This window comes from Cetorhinus maximus, chromosome 3 (assembly GCF_964194155.1).
Source record: "Cetorhinus maximus chromosome 3, sCetMax3.hap1.1, whole genome shotgun sequence".
NCBI lineage: Eukaryota > Metazoa > Chordata > Chondrichthyes > Lamniformes > Cetorhinidae > Cetorhinus > Cetorhinus maximus.
In genome coordinates, this window is record NC_135881.1 from 4,243,243 (window position 1) to 4,264,904 (window position 21,662).

Genomic DNA, 21,662 nt, shown 5'->3' on the forward strand with positions numbered 1-21,662 from the left:
TTGGAACGCAAGTAGTCCTGTGTTATAGCTTTACCAGGTTGACACCTCGTTTTTAGGTTTGCCTGGTGCTGCTCCTGGCATGCCTCCTGCACTCTTCATTGAACCAAGGTTGACTCCCTGGCTTGATGGTAATGGTAGAGTGGGGGATATGCCGGGCCATGAGATTACAGATTGTAGTTGAGTGCAATTCTGCTGCTGCTGATGGCCCACAGTGCCTCAAGGTTGCCCAGTCTTGAGCTGCTAGATCTGTTTGAAACCTATCCCATTTTAGCATGGTGGTAGTGCCACACAACATGATGGAGAGTATCCTCAATGTGGAGGCGGGACTTAGTCTCTACAATGACTGTGCGGTGACTCCTACCGATACTGTCATGGACTGATGCATTTGCGGCAGGCAGGTTGGTGAGGATGAGGTCAAGTACGTTTTTCCCTCTTGTTGGTTCACTCACCACCTGCTGCAGTCCGAGTCTAGCAGCTATGTCCTTTCGAACTTGGCCGGTAGTGGTGCTACTGAGCCACCATTGGTGATGGACATTGATGTCCCCGACCCAGGATACATTCTGTGCCTTTACCACCCTCAGTACTTCTTCCAAGTGTTGTTCGACGTGGAGGAGCACTGATTCATCAGCTGAGGGAGGGTGGTACGTGATAATCAGCTAGAGGTTTCCTTGCCCACCTTTGACCTGATGCCATGAGACGATATGGGGCCTGGAGTCGATGTTGAGGACTCCCAGGACATCTCTCTCCCAACTGTATACCATTGTGCTGCCACCTCTGCTGGGTATGTCCCATCATCCCAGGAATGGTGATGGTGGTGTCTGGGACATTATCTGTAAGATATAATTCTGTGAGGATGACTCTGTCAGGCTGTTGCTTGACTAGTGTGTGAGATAGCTCTCCTAATTTTGGCACTAGCCCCCAGATGTTAGTAAGGAGGACTTTGCAGAGTTGACTTCGCAGGTTGCGATTGCCATTGTTGTTTCCAGTGCCTAGGTCGATGCCGGGTGGTTCTTCTGGTTTCATTCCTTTTTTGTGACTTTGTAACAGTTTGGGTGGCTTGCTAGGGGTGGGTCTGGAGTCACGTGTAGGGCAGACCAGGTAAAGACAGCAGATTTCCTTCCGTAAAGGACATATGGGTTTTTACAACAACGGTTCCATGGTCATCATTAGACTTTTAATTCCAGATTTTTATTTCAAATTCCACCATCTGCTGTGGCGGTGTTCCCAGAACATTACCCTGGGTTTCTGGATTACTCGTCCAGCGACAATACCACTATGCCATCGCCTCTTGTAGGTACACCCATAGTGCTGTTAGGAAGGGCGCTCCAGGATTTTGACCCAGTGACCATGAACGAACAGCGATTATAGTTCCAAGTCAGGACGGTATGTGGGTTTGAGGGGAACTTGCAGATGGTGGCGTTCCCATGCATCTGCTGCCCTTGTCCTTGAAGTTGGTGAAGGTTGTGGGTTTGGAATATGCTGTTAAAGGAGCATTGGTGAGTTCCTACACTGCATCTTGTAGATGGTACACACTGCTGCCACTGTGTGTTGATGATGGAGGGAGTGACTGTTTACTGTAGTGGATGGCGTGCCAATTAAGCAGGCTGCGTTGTCCTGATGGTGTCGAGCTTTTTGAGTGTTGTTGGAGCTGCACTCATCCAGGCAAGCGGGGAGTATTCCATCACATTCCTGACTTGTGCCTTGTAGATGGTGGACAGGCTTTGCGGAGTCAGGGGGTGAGACACTTGTTGCAAAATACCCAGTCTGTAATCTGCTCTACAGCCACAGTGTTTATCTGGCTGGTCCAGTTCAGTTTCTGGTCAATGGTAGCCCCCAGGATATTGATAATGGTGGATTCAGTGATGGCAATGCCTTTGGATGTCAAGGGGAGATGGCTGGATTCTCACTTGTTAGAGAGAATGGAGAGAAGTGCCTGGCTTTGTGTGGCGTGAATGTTACTTGCCACTCACCAGCCCAAGCCTGAATCTTGTCCTGGCCTTGGTGCGTATAGACTGCTTCAGTTCTGAGGAGTTGCAAATGGTGCTGAACATTGTGCACTCATCTCCATTTCTGGCCCTATGATGGAGGGAAGGCCCGACACTACCCTGAGTAACTCCTGTAGCGTTGTCCTGGGATTGAGGTGATTGACCTCCAACAACCACAACCATCTTCCTTTGTGCTAGGTATGACTCCATGCAGCAGAGAGTTTTCACCCTGATTCCCATTGACCACAGATTTTTATTGTATTCAAATTACACCATCTGCTCTGGCAGGATTCGAACCCGGGACCCCAAAGCATTATCCTGGATCTCTGGATTACTAGTCCAGTGACAATACCACTACGCCATGGCCTCCCCACTGGGCAATAAATGCTGGCCTAGCCAGTGACGCCCACATCCCATGAACGAATATTAAAAAAATGATCAAATGCCTTTCAGAAATCCAAGTGCACCACATCTAGTTCCCAATTATCCACCTTGAATGTTACTTTGTCAAAAAGCTCTGAGCAGATTAGTTAAACACGATTTCCCTTTCGCAAAGCCATGTGATCAAATCGTGATTATCTGAGTATCCTGCAATAGCCTCCTTAATAATGGATTCTAGCACTTTGCCTATGACAGATGTTAGACTAACTGGTCCATAGTTTCCTGCATTCCTTTCTTGTATAAAGGGGTTAAATTAGCTATTTTCCAATCCACTGGCACCTTTCCAGAATCTAAGGAATTTTGGAAGATTATTACAAATGCATTTGCTGTCTGTGCTTCCACTTCTTTTAAGACCCCAGGATGCAGACCATCCGGTCCTGGGGACTTGTCAGCCTTTAGGTCTAATGGTTTTCCTAGCGTTCTCTCCCTGGGTGATGTTGATTGTATTAAGTTAATCCCTCCCTATCATCTCTTGATTTTCAAGTTTCTTTGGGAAGTTTTCCAAGTCCTCTACAGTGAAGACAGACACAAAATACCTATTCAATGCTTCTGCCATTTCTTTGTTTTCCATTATCAATTCCCCATACTCACTCTCTAGAGGACCAATGCTAGCTTTAGTTATTCTTTTCCTATTCAAATACTTGTAGAAACTTACACTATCTTTTTATATTACTAGCTAGCTTTCTCTCATACTCTGCTTTCTCCCTCTCTATTATCCTTTTAGTCATTCTTTGCTGGTTCTTAAAATCTTTCTAATTCTCTGACCTACCACAAATCTTTGCAGATTTGTTCAGTGTTTCTTTCAATTTAATACTCTCCTTAACTTCCTTATTCTTCTCAATCCTTCTCAAAGAGTCTTTCTTTCTCACTGGGATACATTTTTTCTGAACGTTATTAAATATCTTCTTTAAAGTCTGCCACTGCAACTCTACTGTACTACCTTTTAACATGGTTCCCCAGTTCACCTTAGCCAACTCTGCCTTCATGCTCTGAGTTACCTTTATTTAGGTTTAAAACACTAGCCATGGACTCTCACTTCTCCAAAACTGAACATGAAATTCCATCATGTTGTGATCGCTGTCACCTAGAGGCTCCTTTACCATGAGGTTATTGATTCATCCTGTCACATTGTACATTACCAGGTCTAGAATGGCCTGCTCCCTGGTTGGCTATAGAAAGTACTGTTCTAAGAAATTGTCCCGAAAACATTCAATGAGCAGGCTACCTTTGCCAATCTCTGATTTTTCCAATCTACATATAAAGTCACCCATGATTATCGCAGTATCTCTCATACACACCTGATTTATTTCTTCCTGTATTCTTTACCTTGCAGTGTAAATCCTGTTAGGGTGCCTAAAAACTACTCCCACGAATGACCTCTTCTATTTCTTATGTCTACCCAAACTGATTCTACATCTTGCTCTTTGAAGCTAAGGTCTTCTCTCAGTACTGAACCAATGCCATCCTTAATTAGCAGAGCTACCCTATCACCTTTCCCTAACTTTCTGTCATTCAGATATGTCAAAAGCCGTTCAACATTCAGGTCCCAGCCTTGGCCGCCTTTCAACCATGTCTCTGTAATGCCTATCAGGTCATACATATTTATACAAAGAACAAAGAAAAGTACAGCACAGGAACAGGCCCTTCTGCCCTCCAAGCCTGCGCCGATCATATTGCCCGTCAACTAAAACATTTTGCACTTACGGGGTCTGTATTTATTTGTCCTAACAATTCATCCCTCAAATGCTTTGTGCACTCAGATACAGGGCTTGAAACTTTTTTTTAAACCATTTTTGTCTTCATCTGCTGGCGCACTCTTACGTATGTTCTGTCCCTTCCTGTCACACTCTGTAACTCATGACCCAAATTGTTGTCCTGCTCCATTACTTTGTTGTTTCCCATTTCTTTATTATATATTTTCTCTCATGATCCCTTTCCCACCACAATTTAGTTTAAAGCCCTCTCTACTGCCCTAGTTATACGCTGCGCCAGAACACTGGCCCCAGCACAGTTTAAGTATAGACCGTTCCACGGTACAGCTCCCACTTTCCCCAGTACTGATGCCAGTGCTCCATGAATCCCACACCAACCTTTGAGCCACGCATTCGTCTCTCTAATTTTATTTACCTTATGCCAATTTTGTTGTGGCTCAGGTAATGATCCAGAGATTATTACCCTTAAGTGTTCTGCTTTTTAGATTAGCCTGTGGTTTAGCCACGAGCAAAGGGAGTGGTTGCTCGTACTCCCTTTACAGAATCTCTTTCCTAGTCCTATTTATGTCATTGGTACCTACATGGAGTATGACCACTGGATCCTCCCCCTCCCACTGCAAGTTCCTCTCCAGCCCAGAATAGATGTCCTTAATCCTGGCAATGGGCAGGTAACACAGCCACCTGGACTCAGGCTTTCAACTGCAGAGAACAGTATCTATCCCCCTGATTATACTGCCTCCTATCATGACCAAATTTCTCTTTGCTTCCCCCACTTGAATGGCATCCTTCACCCACCTTGCAGTCCTTCTCCTCATCCATACAGGTGGTAAGCACCTCGTACCTGTTGGGCAAAGTCAGGGGCTGAGCTCCTCCATCACTACGTGCTGGTTCCCCTTACGTGCCTGACTTTCAGTCATACCCTCCTGTCCCTGACCATTGACCAACTCTAAAGTTCTGCCTAGCCTAAGGGGAGTGACTGCCTCCTGGAACCAAGTGTCCAGGTAACACTCCGCCACCCTGATGCCCCGCAATGTCTGCAACTCAGACTCTAGCTCAGCAACTCGGAGCCGAAGTTGCCGACACTTTCTGCAGGTATGGTTAATCGGGATTGCAGTGCATTCCCCGGATTCCCGCATGCTGCACTCACAGCACACCACCAGCCCTGCCATTTCTGTCCAACTTTATTTATTTAATTAGCCAATTAGTTAATAATTTACAGACAAAGTAATAGAAAGTTGCATTCAGGTAGCTTGGAGACAAGGAAGGAAACTCACCAACCACTGGAGGCTGAGAAAAAGTAGAAAAAGGAGTATCTCTTTCCCCCGACACAAAGACACAATGTTCTCCTGCTGTTTGAGCCAATGTTGATCCCTCGAACAAGTCATTTGTCTCTTTGCTATTAGTGGCATTTTTGCTGTGGCCAAATTGGCTGTTGTTTTGCTGACATGAGTCATTTCATTCGAAAAGTAATCTGTTCTTTGGAGAAATGAGGTGCTGAGTAAATCCAAATGTCTGTTTTTGCCCAAATTTTTGGTGATTTAAGCCAAATCAGTCTGGATTGTGGCCATCACTTGCAGAATTGATGTTCTCTGCTTTATCTGGGTAAGGCACTGGTGTTGTCCCTGACAGTGTTAGCCAGATCCAGAGCACCAAAATGAAGTCGCTTGCTTCACTCTGCGCAATGGTAACTGCTGCAACATCAGGGAGATGTGTGATTTCAGTACCAAATTTTTTTTTAACTGTTCCCACCCCTCCCCTCCCAGAAAAACAAGAGATGCAAGATTTTTTAAAAAAAAATCACCCTGACCTGAAGAGATTTTAATAGATGTGGGTTGGAAAGCAGCCCCAGTGTCCCTTCGACATGCCTGGCTGAATTTTGCATTGAGGTCCAGATGGGCAGTCTAACGATACCTGATCAGGTCTCTGTCTGGCCTCCTAGTGATTTGATCACCACCAGTTTTCTTACTTGAGAACTTTGAGACTCTAATCATAGAATACAGAACATTCAGTCCATCATGCCTGTGCCGGCTCTTGTAAAGTATTATCCAATTAGCCCCACTCTCCAGTTCATTTCCTATAGCCCTGCAAATGTGTTCTCTACAAGTATTTATCCAATTTTCTTTTGAAAAGTGCTATTGAATCTGCTTCCAGATCTAGCTCAGGGGCGATGCATTCCAGATCATAACTTGCTGTGTAAAATCTTTTTTCCTCATGCCCAGGCTGTCTGATCCAACCTTCCCACTCTGAATAGTTACACCCCAACAAAATCGGTGGAACTTCCTCTCACACTTTGTCCTGCCTTTGACCAGCTTGCCCTCCTGAGATAGTCACTGTATTTTTGTTGCTGGGAAACAGAAGGAAAGAGAAAAGTTGGCACCTGGCAACCCACTAACCCAGACTTCCGAGTTGCCTTTGATACCAGATGGACTTGAACAGACTGATCGATTGAAGTTTTTTTTAGTCTGTGGAATGTGCTGGAAGAAGTACCATTTGGAGATTTCTGCGGTCAGAGGCTCCCCCCACCTTACCCCCACCACCTCTTTGAGGGCTTTGGGTTAGGAGCACCTCATGTTCAGCTGCAGTGACCAATTCCATCGTTGGATGTGGAATAAGTGTGTTTTGTTTTTATTCTGACTGACTGAGCCATAAAACATTTTGCGGGGGGCACAGGTGGAGCCTGTGAGACTCATTCGATTGCACTCGAATGATCCTCCTACAGGAAGAGAGTGTGTGTGAGAACTGTTTGCTTCCTTTCGTTCTAATTTCAAGGTGTTGGGTTACTCTGTATGTGCCATTTGGCCGGAACTGTCCCTCTGCTCACATTCTGAAAACCTCACTGCCGAGCTTCACATTACAGTAATAGAATACTAAAGACTAAAACTCTACAATAGCTTTAAAATGTGATCATTCTTGGAATGGATGTTGTGGTGTCCACTGTGGCTCAGTTGGTAGTACTTTTGCTTCTTGAGTCAGAAGGTTGTGAGCTCGAGACCACTCCAGAGAACTGAGCACAAAATCTCAGCTGACACTCACTCCTGGTGAGTTTGGCTGCTTTTGCAATTGCCCCTTGTGCTGCCGACTTTTATTTTCCCCTGTTTATATATGTGGTAAACTCATCCTTAATTTAAGACTCTAAAGTTTTTTTTAGCATGCTAGTAGTTTCCTTTTTAATGCAATACACTTATTCGCTATTGCTTTAATCACTCTTTGAAAACATCCCACTGTTGCTGTACGATCTTATGCACCAATTTGTCCATGCACCTCACCAGAGTTAGCTTGCTTCCCATCTTTCTAAAATCTGTTGTGATTCAATCATATGCATTGAGTTTTTATACTGACTTTTCTTTTCCCTTTAAGTTGAATCTTGCGTCTTGTTATAAAATGTGATGACTATTCCGGAATGGTCCTCGCCCACATTAAGCTGATCTATTTGATCTGTTTGATCATTCATAGCCGGATCTGGCAGCATCTCCGGCCCTTGTAGGCCCATTCATACACTCCTCTACATGTCTTAGCAATTCCATTCCCCTTTACTCCTTCTCTGCCCCAACCCATAAAGTGGATAATTAAAATCTCCCAGCACAAGCATTTTGTTTTTTTCTACTTATCTCTTTTAATCTGTCTGCAGATTTCCTCTCCCGTTTCCTTCCCAGAATTTCACAGAAGTCTGGAATACCTCACCACCGCGCCCACCATTAATGTAAGCAGCTCTTTTAAGGAAAACTGAGCTGTAACCATCCTGACGCTGTGTCTCTTTCTTGTCTACACCACCGGCCCTTTTGCATTATTGCCACCCCACCTTCTTTTGAAGTGTTTCTGTCCTAAATATCATTTCTAATATATTTTTCATTATTCAGTTTGCAGCCAGGCATGTGTTAAAACTGCCAAGTTTAGAACTTGCTGCAAATTAATTACTTGCAATTCCCATGCCCCACATTTCTTTTCTATATCCTGCGCATTATATTTTGAACCTTTTTTCTGCGTGCATTTCCAACTCTTGTTACTTTGCTCCATCCTTACTTCAGTCTCTGGGCAGCACTGTGACTGCAGCTGAGGGACTTCCCAGGTCTCAGCAATTGCTAAACTACTGCCCCTCTGAGGGTGCCTGACTTGTGCTAGTCACTTTTCCACTGCACACTGACCTAGATCAGGAATTTTACTGAAACAAAAATCAAATCTGGTTAGAGCTGTTTTGGTAGCCCTCCAAATCTATGAAATACTTCCTCCCTTGACCTCCCAGTCTGGGGTTGGTGGTGGGGGAGGGATGGGGGCTGGCTTGTCATCTTGTGTTTCTAAATATTAGTATGAAATGTCAATCCAAATACCACACAGATACTCATCCATAAATAACCCAAATGCTGGAAATGTCTGGCAGCATATGTGGAGAGAGAAAATCAGTTAACATTTCAGATATTTGTGTATTATGACACAGCTGTTGGTAAAGGCTGAGTTGTTCAAATCCCGGTGGGAAACTTGAAACAACTGTCATAACCAATTTTTGCAATTTTTCTGTCTTGAGATGCAGGCTTTGAATTCAGTTATAATAAGACCACAGAGTCTCAAGAGGTTTTTATAAAAACTAAATTAAACATTTATTAATTGAAAGATTGTAAGCACATACATACGTCTACTAATTATTACAATAATAACTTCTTTAAAAAAACCATAATTAACTGACTCTCAGTCACACTTCCGTTAAGGCAACAGTAAAACACACAGATTTAAACAGACCCCTGGCAAAGCACACTCTGGACAGTCGCATTCAAAATGAGTTTCTCTCAGCTCTGGGTCCTTGCAGACAGGGGCTTGAGGCTTACAGGCTGGAGGCTTTAGATCTTAGAATCTCTCTCCCACTTTACCAACAGCCTTCTCTTCCTTTTTACATATTTTCCTCTTTGAATGCAAATTTTCATTTTATCACTGCCTTTTGAACTTTACCTAAACTTTATCTCATAATTGTTAGTAAGCTTTGAAAAAAGTAAACACATTGTTTGGCTTCTTCTGACTAATTATAATATTTCACCCATTCTTTTGAATGGTTTATTTAAAAATGCAAATTGTCCCCTTGACTCCTATGTTTCTAAACTTCCCCATGTTTATCTAATTAACATTGCAAACATACTTCTCTTCTAAACATCAAAGCCTCGAGACCAGCTGGCTTTAATCCAATTAACACACACACACACGCACCACTAAACTCAATTTTAAGATAATTTCCAATAACACTATAGACATTATATCTCTTAGCAATGTGTGACCTTACATCAGAACTCAGATTTTCAGCATCTGCAGTATTTTGGAGATAATGTTCCAGCTTCCCTGTTTCAAAGGTGCTCATTAACGCTCAGTGCCTGCATCAGCGGACTGCCCAGTAGAACTTAGATTTATGCTGCAAGATTTATCAGATGGTGGGTAGAAGAAGGGAGCTGAGGCTGTGAGGAAATGCTTGCTGTCTGCGTGCCAACTCCTGGAAGTACTAAGTCAGCTTGGTCCTTCAATGCTCTCACTGCTTCCTCTGTACTGGGGATGCAATGGAGGATAGACTAACCTTGTCAACTGCTTCTTATGTTCTTAACTGCTGAAGACAAAGTATCAAGAAACCTGGCCAATTCTGGCTGATTTTCGAGGGTAATTTACTCCTGCAACCAAAAATATATTCTCAGTAATGTGCTGAAGACCAATTACTCTGTAATTGAACATGTCTTTTTACAGTAGGATGATATGAAACTTGGAAGCACTGTGAACTGTGAGGAGGATAGTGTAAAATTTGAAAAGGACACAGACAAGTTAGTGGAATGGGTAGACAAGTGGCAGATGAAATTCAATGCAGAGAAATGTGAAGTGATTCATTTTGGTAGGCAGAACATGGAGAGACAATATAAAATAAAGGGTATAATAAAGTGAAGGAGAGGAGAGGGACCAGGGTGTATATGTGCACAAGTGATTGAAGGCGGCAGGACAGATTGAGGGAGCGATTAAGTAAGCGTATGGTATCCTGTGCTTTATTAATTGAGGCTTAGAGTACAAGAGCAAGGAGGTTATGATAAACTTTTATTAAACACTGATTTGGTCTCAGCTGGAGTATTGTGTCCAGTTCTGGGCGCTGCACTTTAGGAAGGATGTGAAGGTATTGGAGAGAGTGCAGAAAAGATTCACAGGAATAGTTCTAGGGATGAGGAACTTCAATTATGAAGATAGATTGGAGAAGTTCGGTCTGTTTTCCTTGGAGAAGAGAAGACTGAGAGGAGATTTGATAGATGTATTCAAAATCATGAAAGACCTGGACAGAGTAGTTGGGAGAAACTGTTCCCATTGGTAGAAGGTTCGAGAACGAGAGTTAATTAGTTGGTAATTGGCAAAAGAAGCTAAAGCAATGAGGATAAAACCTTTTCATGCAGCAAATGGCTAAGTTCTTGAATGCATTGCCTGAGAGTGCGGTGGAGGCAGGTTTAATCGGGGCATTCGAGAGGGAATTAGATTATTCTCTGAAATGGAAGAATGTGCAGGGCGAAGGCAGGGGAATAGCAGGAGGCAAATTGCTCATTTGGAGAGCCGGTGCAGACACGATGGGCTGAATGGCCTCCTCCTGTGGTGTAGCAATTCTGTGATTCTGAAGAAACTTTAGTACTTACAAGACCCATGGGTAAGGTTCTGCCTTAGCAGAAGAACATTGCACTTATTTTCATTCATTCATGGTGTCTGGGCATTGTTGGCTATGCCAGCATTTATTGTCCCTCTCCAATTGCCCTTGAGCCGCTTTCTCGAACCACTGCAGTCCACGTGGGGTAGGTATAAGTCCTGTGAGGAAGTAAGTTCCCGGATTTTGACACAGTGACAGTGAAGGAACAGTGCTATAGTTCCAAGTCAGGATGGTGTGTGCTTTGGAGGGAAGCTTGGTAGTGGTGTTCCCATGCATCTGCTGCCTTTGTCCTTCTCGAGGTGATAGGGCTTCATTGGTTTGGAAGGTGCAGTGGAAGGAACCTTGGCAAGTTGCTGCAGTGCATCTTGCAGATGTGTATTACATTGCATGATGCCTCTGTTATTAAGAGAATGTCCTCCAGCTTGCTTTGAGCTCAGCCATGAGTGATCTGCTAGGTTAATTTGAAATGCATATTTTTTTAATGTTTGTGTGTCTTTATTTTACAGCTTTCCATCTTTGAAAATGCAGCACTTGAAGAGGACGGAGGGGACCTAACGGACAGTGAAGAGAGCCTTTTCTCTGGTTTGGAGGATTCAGGGAGTGATAGCAGTGAGGGAGATGATGAGGAGGAAGAGGAGGGAGAGGGTGATGATGACAGTGGAGTTGAAGAGAAGAGCATGAAGAAGTTCAGCAAGCAGGATGTTAAGGTGAGTTACAACAGCTACAACTTTTGTTTTCCCCGTGGGAAATATTGTGTGTCCTGAATGTACATCTAGTGTTTGGGTTCTGTTTGTAACTACCCATCTCTCGCTTGGATGGTGGGCAGGTGATCTGAGCTTAGATTGTTGGTAATGTAGCTTGTGAACATCTGGCTGAGGTGGGGCTTTATACTCATTGTATATTGCCTAACCTGTCCTTCATTTGGTTATGATTAGGAAGTTGCTTTGCTGTGAACCCATTAGACAATTAAGTCTTTTCAGTACTTGATCCTTGAACATAAATTGTCGACTTTACTTGGGAAGCCATCCCCTTTAAAACGGAACTTGACTTTATACATAAACTATATAAGATACCCTGAGCCAGTATTTCATTAAAGTATTGGGACTAGTACACCAAGTTCACTGTGCCATCAATATCTCTGCAGATTGCTGGGGGTGGAAAATATGGTTCAGATAAAAAGCCACTAGATCAGCTTATTATAAAATATAAAACTATACAGAACCACAAGGGATAAATAGATGACATTAGAGTGAAATTCTGAAGAACAGTGAGTGGGACAAATTGGACAGCTTTTTAGTGAGTCAGCACAGCCATGATGGGCTGAATGGCCTCCTATGCAGTAAGATTCTATAAACCCTGTTTGAGGACTGTTTTCCTAGTTTCCTAATTTGAGGAAAGCTTGGTAGGAAGCATATTTCTCTCAATTAAAAGAAGGCTGAGTGGTGATCTAATAGAGTTCTTTAAAATCAGCACAAAGTGGGCACAAAGAAAGTTTCCTCTTGTGGGGAAGAGCATAATTAGAGGCCATCAATGTAAGATAGTCACCAAGAAATCCAATAGGGAATTTAGAAGAAAGTGCTTGACCCAGAGAGTGTTGAGAATGTGGAACTCGCTACCACAGGGAGTGGTTGAGGTGAATGGGATAGAAAGCTGGACAAGTATATGAGGGGGAAGGGAATAAGACGGTTACAATGATAGGTTTAGATGAGGAAAGTGGAGGATAAACACCAGCGTGTACAGGTTTGGTAAAATGGCCTGTTTCTGTGCTGTTTATTGTATGTGATATACGTTCCAAGGTTCAGGCAGCGGCTGGATTGTTGCAGTTCAAACATTTCGGGACTCCCTCTTGCTCCTGATGTGAAGAAAACTGGCAGAGTCCAACTTAAAGGATGCTGTAATGGGACTGCTATCATGGATGATGGCCTGTGTGCAATGAGATCGGAGTAATTAATAATCTCGTAGTGAAGGCGCCCCTAAGTAGCAGCGACCATAATATGATTGAATTTTACATTCAGTTTGAGGGAGAGAGGAGTGGGTCTGACATTAGTATTTTTAACTTAAATAAGGACAATTTTGAGGGCATGAAAGCTGAACTGGCTAAAATGAATTGGCAAATTAGGTTAAGGGCTAGGTCAATAGAGATGCAGTGGCTGATATTTCAGGGGATATTTCAGAATGCACAGAATAGATACATTCCAAAGAATAATTAGTCCAAGGGATGGACACACCATCTGTGGTTAACTAGAAAGGTTAAAGATAGTATCAAACTTAAAGGAAAAGCATATAATTGTGCAAAGATGGGTGGAAGGCCAGAAGATTGGACAGAATATAAGGAACAGCGAAGAATGACTAAAAGACTAATAAGGAGCAGAGTATGAGAGAAAGCTAACCAGAAATATAAAAGCAGATGGTAAGAGTTTTTATAAATGTTTAAAAATGTTTAAAAAAGAAAAGAGTTAACAAAGTGAGCGTTGGTCCTATAGAAAGTGAGTCTGGAGAATTGATAATGGAAAACAAGGAGATGGCAGATGAATTGAACAGGTATTTTGCATCAGTTTTCACTATAGAGGATACAAATAACATCCCAGAAGCAGCAATAAACCAGGAAATGGAAGTGGGGGAGGAAGTCAGGAAGTCACCAGAGAAGTACTGAGTAAATTGCTGGAGCTGTGGGCTGACAAAAGCCTGGGTCCTGATGGACTTCATCCTAGGGTCTTAAAAGAAGTGTCTAGTGAGATAGTTGATGCATTGGTTTTAATTTTCCAAAACTCCCTAGATTCGGGGAAGGTCCCATTAGATTGGAAGATAACAAATGTAACTCCATTATTCAAAAAGGGAGGGAGACAGAAAGCAGGAAACTACAGGCCAATTAGCTTAACATCTGTCATAGGGAAAATGTTAGAAGCTATTATTAAAGAAGTTGTAGCAGGGCACTTGGATAAGCTCAAGGTCATCAGGCAGAGTCAACATGGTTTTGCGAAAGGGAAATTGTGTTTATCCAACTTATTGGACTTCTTTGAGGAAGTAACATGTGCTGTGGATTAAGGGGAACTGATGGATGTACTGTACTTACATTTTCAGAAGGCATTTGATAAGGTGCCACATCAAAGGTTATTGCAGAAAATAAAAGCTCATGGTATAGGGGGTAACATATTGGCATGGATAGAAGAGTGGCTGGCTAACAGGAAGCAGAGAGTAAGTATAAATGGGTCTTTTTCAGGTTGGCCACAGGGATCAGTGCTGGGACCTCAACTGTTTACAATTTATATAAATGACTTGGATGAAGGGATTGAAGGGATGCTTGCCAGATTTGCTGATGACACAAAGATGGGTAGGAAAGTAAGTTGTGAAGAGGACATAAGGAGGCTACAAATAGGCATAAATAAGTTAAATGAGTGGGCAAAGATCTGGCAGATGGAGTTTAATGTGGGAAAGTGTGAAATTGTCCATTTTGGCAGGAAGAATAAAAGAGAAGCATTCTATCTAAATGGTGAGAGATTGCAGAGCTCTGAGGTGCAGAGGGATCTGGGTGTCTTAGTGCATGAATCACAAAAGGCTAGTATGCAAGTACAGCAGGTAATTAGGAAAGCTAATAGAATGTTATCATTTATTGCGAGGGGAATTGAATACAAAAGTAGGGAGGTTATGCTTCAGTTGTACAGGGCACTGGTGAGACCACATTTGGAGAACTGTGTACAGTATTGGTCACCTTATTTAAGGAAGGATGTAAATGAGTTGGAAGCAGTTCAGAGAAGGTTTATCAGACTAATACCTGGAACGGGTGGGTTGTCTTAAGGGGGAAGGTTGGGCAGACTAGGCTTGTATCCACTGGAGTTTAGAAGAGTAAGAGGCGACTTGATTGAAGCATTTAAGATCCTGAGGGGTCTTGACAGGGTGAATGTGGAGAGGATGGGAGAATCTAGAACTAGAGGTCACTGTTTAAAAATAAGGGGTCACCCATTTAAAACAGATAAGGCAAATTTTTTTCACTGAGGGCCATGAGTCTTTGGAACTCTCTTCCTGAAAAAGTGGTGGAAACAGAGTCTTTGAATATTTTTAGGGCAGAGGCGGATAGATTCTTGGTAAGTAAGAAGGTGATAGGTTACCGGCAGTAGGTGGGTTGCAGATTTCAGGTAACTAGCAGATCAGCCATGATCTTATTAAATGGCGGAGCAGGCTCGAGGGGCTGGATGGCCTACTCCTCCTCGTTCGTATGTTTGTATGTTAGTTGACTTCCAAACAGAGAGCAGACACTGGCGTGAGATTTTTTTTTTAAATGTACTTTCGATGTAATTGGCAAGTCTGACACTTGGATTCCACTACTTGTCTCAAGATGGTGATGGTGAGCTGCCACCTTGAACTAGTGCGGTTCAAATGGTGAAGGTACTCCCACAGTGCTGCCAGGTATGGAGTTTCAGGAGCCAGAGACAATGAAAGAACAGTCATTATTTGTTCACGTCAGGATGATGTATGACCTAGAGGGGATTTTGGTAGTGGGTGTGCCCAAGCACCCGCTACCCTTGTCCTTCTAGGTGTTGGAGGCCGTGGAATTGGGGAGTGCTGCTGAAGAAACCTTGGTGAGTTGTGCAGTGTATGTTGTAGATAGGACACACTGCAGCCATGTTGCACTGGTGATGGAAGAAGTGAATGTTTTGGTTAATGGTTGAGGTGTCGATCAAGTGGGCTGCTTCGTCCTGAATGGCGTCGAGCTTCTTGAGTGTTGTTGGAGCTGCACTCACTCAGGCAAGTGGAGAGTATTCTCTCACACTCCTGAATCATGCCTGCAAGGTGAACAGGCTTTGGGGAGTCATTTGCTGTAGAATACCTAGCCTCTGACCTGCTCTAGTAGCCATGGTACTTAGGCTGCAGGTATGTCTTCACTTAACTATTAAGAGGCCAGGAATAATTCTAAATGGTGTAGGCTGTAGCAATAGGAATATTGTGGCCCAGTGATCAGTGTTAATTATTTCCATCACCTGAGTGGGTTCTGCCTTTGATGCTTGTTCATAAATGATCATTATGTCTGCTAGATTGCCTTCAATTGATCTCTAAAGTATTCAGAGTTTGCTTAGCAGAGTTAACAAATACTTGGCCAATCAAAGGTTTCTGCAGCTAGTAGTAAATTCTTGATAGAATTTAAATTGTGACACTTTGAGCTTGCAGGGAGGAAGAGCAAACAGTTTGGTTAGCTTGACTCCACTTCAGTTACGAGCTAAATATTCCACTCAGCCATAGTTAATTAGGGGGCGTAGTGAAAACATCACTGGACTAGTTTATGCTGCTCTGAGGCAGCAGTAGGGTGGAAAAAAAATTAATTACAATTAAGTGTGAAGAGCGGGGGATTCTTCAAGTGTAAAGAGCAGGGATACTAGAATAATTAATTAATAACTTAAATAAAATACGATAGTGATGGCAGGATGGGTGATGTGTTGTTGCTGCAGCATGTGGGAGCTGCTGGACACCAAGGTGATCCAGACTGAACACATCTGTAGTAAGCGTTTGCAGCTCAAGGAACTTTGAACCCGAGTTGAGGAGCTGGAGTCCGAGCTGCAGACATTGAGCCACACCAGAGAGGGGTAAAGTTACCTGGACACTCACCCCTCAGGTTAGGTAATTCAAATTTGGTCTGTGACCAGGGATAGGAGGGTGTGGCTGTAGGTGAGGCAGGTAAGGGGACCCAAGGGGGAGCTGGAGCGTTCGAGGAACCTCGGCCCCTGCAATTGTCCAACAGGCACAAGGTTCTTAAGAGCTGTGTGGATGAGAGCGGGGACTGCAGGGAGGATGAGCAAACTGACCACGGCACCCTGGTACAGGGAGCCATTCAAATGGGGGAGGAAATAGGAATGTAATAGTGGTAGGGGGCAGTATAATTAGGGAGATAGGTACTGTGCTCTATAGCCGTGAACGTGAGTCCCGAGGGCTGTGTTGCCTGTCCGGTGCCAGGGTCAAGGATATCTCCTGGAGGAGAGGAACTGGAGAGGAACTTGAAGTGGGAGGGGAGGGATCCAGTTGTTGTCCACGTTGGTACCAACGACATTGATAAGACTAGAAAGGAGGTTCTGCTGAAAAAATGTGGACACTTAGGAGCTAAATTAAAAAGTAGAACCTCCAAGGTAATAATCTCGGGGTTACTACCTGAGCCATGGGCAAACTGGCATAGGGTAAATAAAGTCAAGGAGTTAAAGGCATGGCTCAAGGATTGATGTGAGAGGAATGGATTTCAGTTCATGGGGCACTGGCACCAGTACTGGGGTAGAAGGGAGCTGTTCCGGTGGGGCGGGCTTCACTTGAACCAGTGTCCTGGTGAATCGAATAACTAGGGCTGTAGAGAGGAATTTAAATTAAATAGAGGTGGGGGGGACAGGGTGCTGGAGAGGAGATATGTTGGTTTACAAAGCAAAAGGATATGGCAGCATTGCTATTTAGGTAATAATACCAAGATTGTGACAGGAAGGGACAGCGGGTGGAAAATTTAAAAAAGCAGCAAATAGGGTCAAAGGGGGAAAAAAATGGTAAAAAAACAAAATTGATGGCTCTTTACTTTAAATGCATATAGTATTCAGAACAAAATCAATGAATTACTGGCACAAATAGAGGTTAATGGGTATGATCTTATAGCCATTACGGAAACATGGTTACAAGGAGATCAAAGCTGGAAAGTAAATATTCAGAGGTATGTGACTTTTTGAGAGGACAGGCAGGAAGGAAAGGGTGGTGGGGTAGCTTTGTTAGTACGAGATGAAATAAATACGATAGCAAGAAATGATCTTGGATCGGAACATGTAGAATCCGCATGGGTGGAGGTAAAAAATAACAAGGGGAAGACGATGCTGATGGGCGTAGTCTATAGGCTCCCTAACAGTAGCTATACTGTAGGATAGAGAATAAATCAGGAGATAATGAAGGCATGTAAAAAAGGCAGTACATTATTCATGGGTGACTTTAATCTTCATGTACATTGGGAAAATCAAATTGGCAGAGGTAGACACGAGCAAGAATTCATGGAGTGTATTTGGGACAGATTCCTAGAACTATGTTCTGAATCCAACCAGGGATCAAGCTATTTTGGATCTGGTAATGTGTAATGAGGCAGGTTTAATAAATGATCTCAGAGTAATAGGATACAGTGACCATAACATGGTAGAATTTAGCATTCAGTTTGAGAGTGAGAAACTTGAGTCGGAAACAACTGTGCTAAACTTAAAGGTAATTGTAATGGAATGTGGGCAGAGTTGGCTGGAGTGGACTGGGAAAGGAGTTTAGCAGAAAATATGGTTGATGAAAAATAGCAGACGTTTAAGAAAATAGTTCATGACTCACAACAAAGATATATCCCAGTGAGGAAGAAGGATTCTAAGAAGGGGCTAAATCAACCACAGTTAACCAAGGAAGTTAAGTATAGAATCAATTTGAAAGAAAAACATACAATGTGGCAAAGATTAGTGGTAAGCCAGAGGATTGGGAAAGTTTTAAAAACCAACAAAAGATGACCAAAAAAACAATAAAGTGGGAGAAAATAAACTTTGAGGGTAAACTAGCAAGTAATATAAAAACGGACAGTAAGAGCTTCTTCAAATATATAAAAAGGAAGAGAGTGACCAAAGTGAACATAGGCCCATTAGAGAATGAGGCTGGGGAAATAATAATGGGGAACCAGGAAAAAGCAGAGGAATTGAATAAGTACTTTGCTTCAGTCTTCACAGTAGAAGACACTAATAGCATTCCAAAAAGACTAAATAGTCAAGGGGGAAAAGAGAGGGAGGAAATAAATACAATAACTATCACCAGAGAAAAAGTACTATGGAAACTAATGAGGCTAAAGGCCGATAAGTCACCTGGACCTGATGTGTTGCATCCTAGGATATTAAAGGAAGTAGCTACAGAGATAGTGGATGCACTGGTAGTAATCTTCCAAGAATCCTTAGATTCTGGAAAAGTCCTAGAGGACTTTCCCAGAGAAAACTGCCAATGTAACACCCTTATTCAGAAAGGGAGGGAGACAAAAAATAGATAACTATAGGCCAGTTAGCTTAACATCTGTCATTGGGGAAAATGCTAGAGTCTATTACAAAGGATGTAATAGCAGAGCATTTAGAAATGCATAATATAATCAAGCAGAGTCAGCATGGCTTCATGAAGGGGAAATCATGCCTGATAAATTTATTAGAATTCTTTGAGGTGGTAACAAGCAGGATAGATAAAGGGGAACCAGCAGATGTAATGTAATATATTTGGATTTCGAAAAGACGTTTGATAAGGTAACGCACATAAGGCTTCTTAATAAGATAAAAGCCCACAGTGTTGGGTGTAGTATATTAACATGGATAGAGGATTGGCTAAGTAATAGAAGACAGAGAGTTGGGCCAAGTGGGGCATTTTCAGGATGGCAACCTATAACTAGTGGAGTGCCACAGGGGTCAGTGCTGGGGCCACAATTATTTACAATATATATTAATGACTTGAATGAGGAAAGTGAATGAACTATCGCCAAGTTTACAGATGACACAAAACTAAGTGGGAAGGCAAGTAGTGAGGATGACACAAGGAGTCTACAGAGGGATATAGACAGGCTAAGTGAGTGGGCAAAAACTTGGCAGGTGGAATATAATGTAGGAAAATGTGAGGTTATGCACTTTGGCAGGAGGAATAGAGGAGCTGAATATTATTTAAATAAGGAAAGCTGCAGCACAGAGGGATTTGGGGATCCTCGTGCATGAAGCCCAAAAAGCTAGCATACAAGTTCAGCAGGTAATAGGGAAGGCAAATGGAATGTTGGCCTTTATTTCAAAGGGAATAGAGTATAAAAATAGGGAAGTCTTGCTAAAACTATATAAGGCACTAGTTAGACCACACCTAGAAAACTGTGAATAGTTTTGGTCCCCTTAACTAAGGAAAGATGTACTGGCATTGGAGGCAGTCCAGAGAAGGTTCACTAGGTTGATCCCAGATATGGAGGGAATTTCTCTTGAGGTGAGGATGAGTAGGTTGGGCCTGTGCTCATTGGAGTTTAGAAGAATGAGAGGTGACCTTATTGAAACATGTAAGATCCTTAGGGATCTTAACAGGGTAGATACTGAGCGATTGTTTCCCCTTGTGGGAGAGTTTAGGACCAGAGGGCATAATCTCAAAGTAAGGGGTTGGCCATTTAAGACCAGGATGAGGAGGAATTTCTTCTCTCAGAGGGTAGTGAATCTGTGGAATTCTTTACCGCAGAGGGCTGTAGAAGCTGGGTCTTTTAAGTATATTCATGGCTGAGATAGATAGATTTTTAATCATTAAGAGAATCAAGGGTTATAGAGAAAAGGCAGGAAAGTGGAGTTGTGGATTATCAGATCAGCCATGATCTCATTGAATGGCGTAGCAGAGTTGATGGGCCGAATGGCCTACTTCTGTTGCAACGGTTTATGTTCTAATCCAGACCCAGGCCAATGCTCTGGATTCGTAGGTTCAAATCCCAGCACAGCAGCTGGCGAAATATGAATTCAATTAGTACAATCTGGAATATGAAGCTTGTTTGAGTCATGGTGACCATGACAAGTATCATTGGTTGTTGTTAAAAACCCATCTAGTTCACTAATGTCTTTTGGGGAAGGGAATCAGCTCTCTTTACCTGGTCTGGCCTAGATGTGACTCTTGGCTGTCCTCTGAAATGGCCTGGCAAGCCACTCAGTTCACAGGCAATTAGGGAGTGAATGCAACACATGCTGGTCTTGTCAGCGCCAGCCGCATCCCCCAAAAGAAGAAAACAAATCAAGCTCCCAGTATTTTCAAATCGTTTGATTGGAACCAGGTCAGATCCTGAACTGTCACATCCACATCCAACTTCATGGAGCAGGTCCAAGGCCCCACATGATGTACTGATGCTCACCCAAGACTACTTTTAAATATAAACTATTCACATTGGTTAGTTGAGAAGGCGGTGACAGGGCATCTGCTGGAGTATCTGGAGGAGTGAGCAACACCCGCAGACATGAATTTAATCTCACACAATTGTTTTACAGCGAAAGGCAGCTTTCAAATTTAGAACTGAATGGTTTGTAACAATCTGCTTGTCTTGTATGTCACTGATATCCAAACTATAACTCCTCTAACCGCCTTCCTCCCACCTGCCAAGCCTTGGTAATGCTAAGCAATTGATGCTTTACCCGGCACTTCTACTGTACCAGACCTGGGACTTCTTGATTTAATAATGCTCCCCTTGTGTTCCTGGATCCAGTCAAAGGAAGAGTTGTTTAGTCCTATCTGATCTGACGCCAGTCCAGCCACTGACTGGAATTTAACTTAAATGAGCTACCTGGCTCCCGAGTAGGTCCACAGGGTGCAAGCTGACAGTGACTGATAGACCAGCATATTGGATGGTTGTATTAAACAATCTACTGCTTGTCGTATTAACCCACATGTGCACGGTAATTACAGCCTCTCTTTAAAATGTTTTTGTGGCTCTTTCTCCCAGATTAGGGAAGTTGCCAAGAAGGAGGAAGGTGAAAGTAATGGAAAGTTGGCGGAGTCGGACAGCAGTCTGCGCCCGGAGCTGACAGGGCCGACTCCTCCAGGATATGAGTATGAAGAGGACACTTCGGACGAGGAGGTAAGGAGAGACTGCTTTTCTCGCCTGCGCTTTTAACCCTTTGGGTTGCTAATTTATGTGAATCAATTCTTGGGTCAAGTTGGTTCTGGACTAGACCCATTGAAAACTCACTCTTATTCGACACAAACCCTTGGAGTATTTTGCTACAGCAGAAGGTTCCCATTTTTCAAATGCACTGGAGAAGCTTCATTCATATCTCCCCACCCCCCCATCTCTGTTTTTCATACTGACTCTTCCACCAGTAAAGTGCAGTTTACAATTAATTCACTGGTTCCTTAGGCAGTGTGTGTTTATGG

General features: G+C 43.1%; 1 protein-coding gene across 1 annotated transcript in view; it reads left to right on the forward strand.

Moving 5' to 3' along the window:
* The window catches only part of bop1 (BOP1 ribosomal biogenesis factor), a 170,269-nt gene that overhangs the window by 11,008 nt on the left and 137,599 nt on the right, over nucleotides 1-21,662 (forward strand). Inside the window, exons 2-3 of the mRNA XM_078536128.1 lie at nucleotides 11,285-11,485; nucleotides 21,232-21,366. Coding sequence (XP_078392254.1) covers nucleotides 11,285-11,485; nucleotides 21,232-21,366 — 336 coding nt within the window. The remainder of the gene's footprint in view (nucleotides 1-11,284; nucleotides 11,486-21,231; nucleotides 21,367-21,662) is intronic.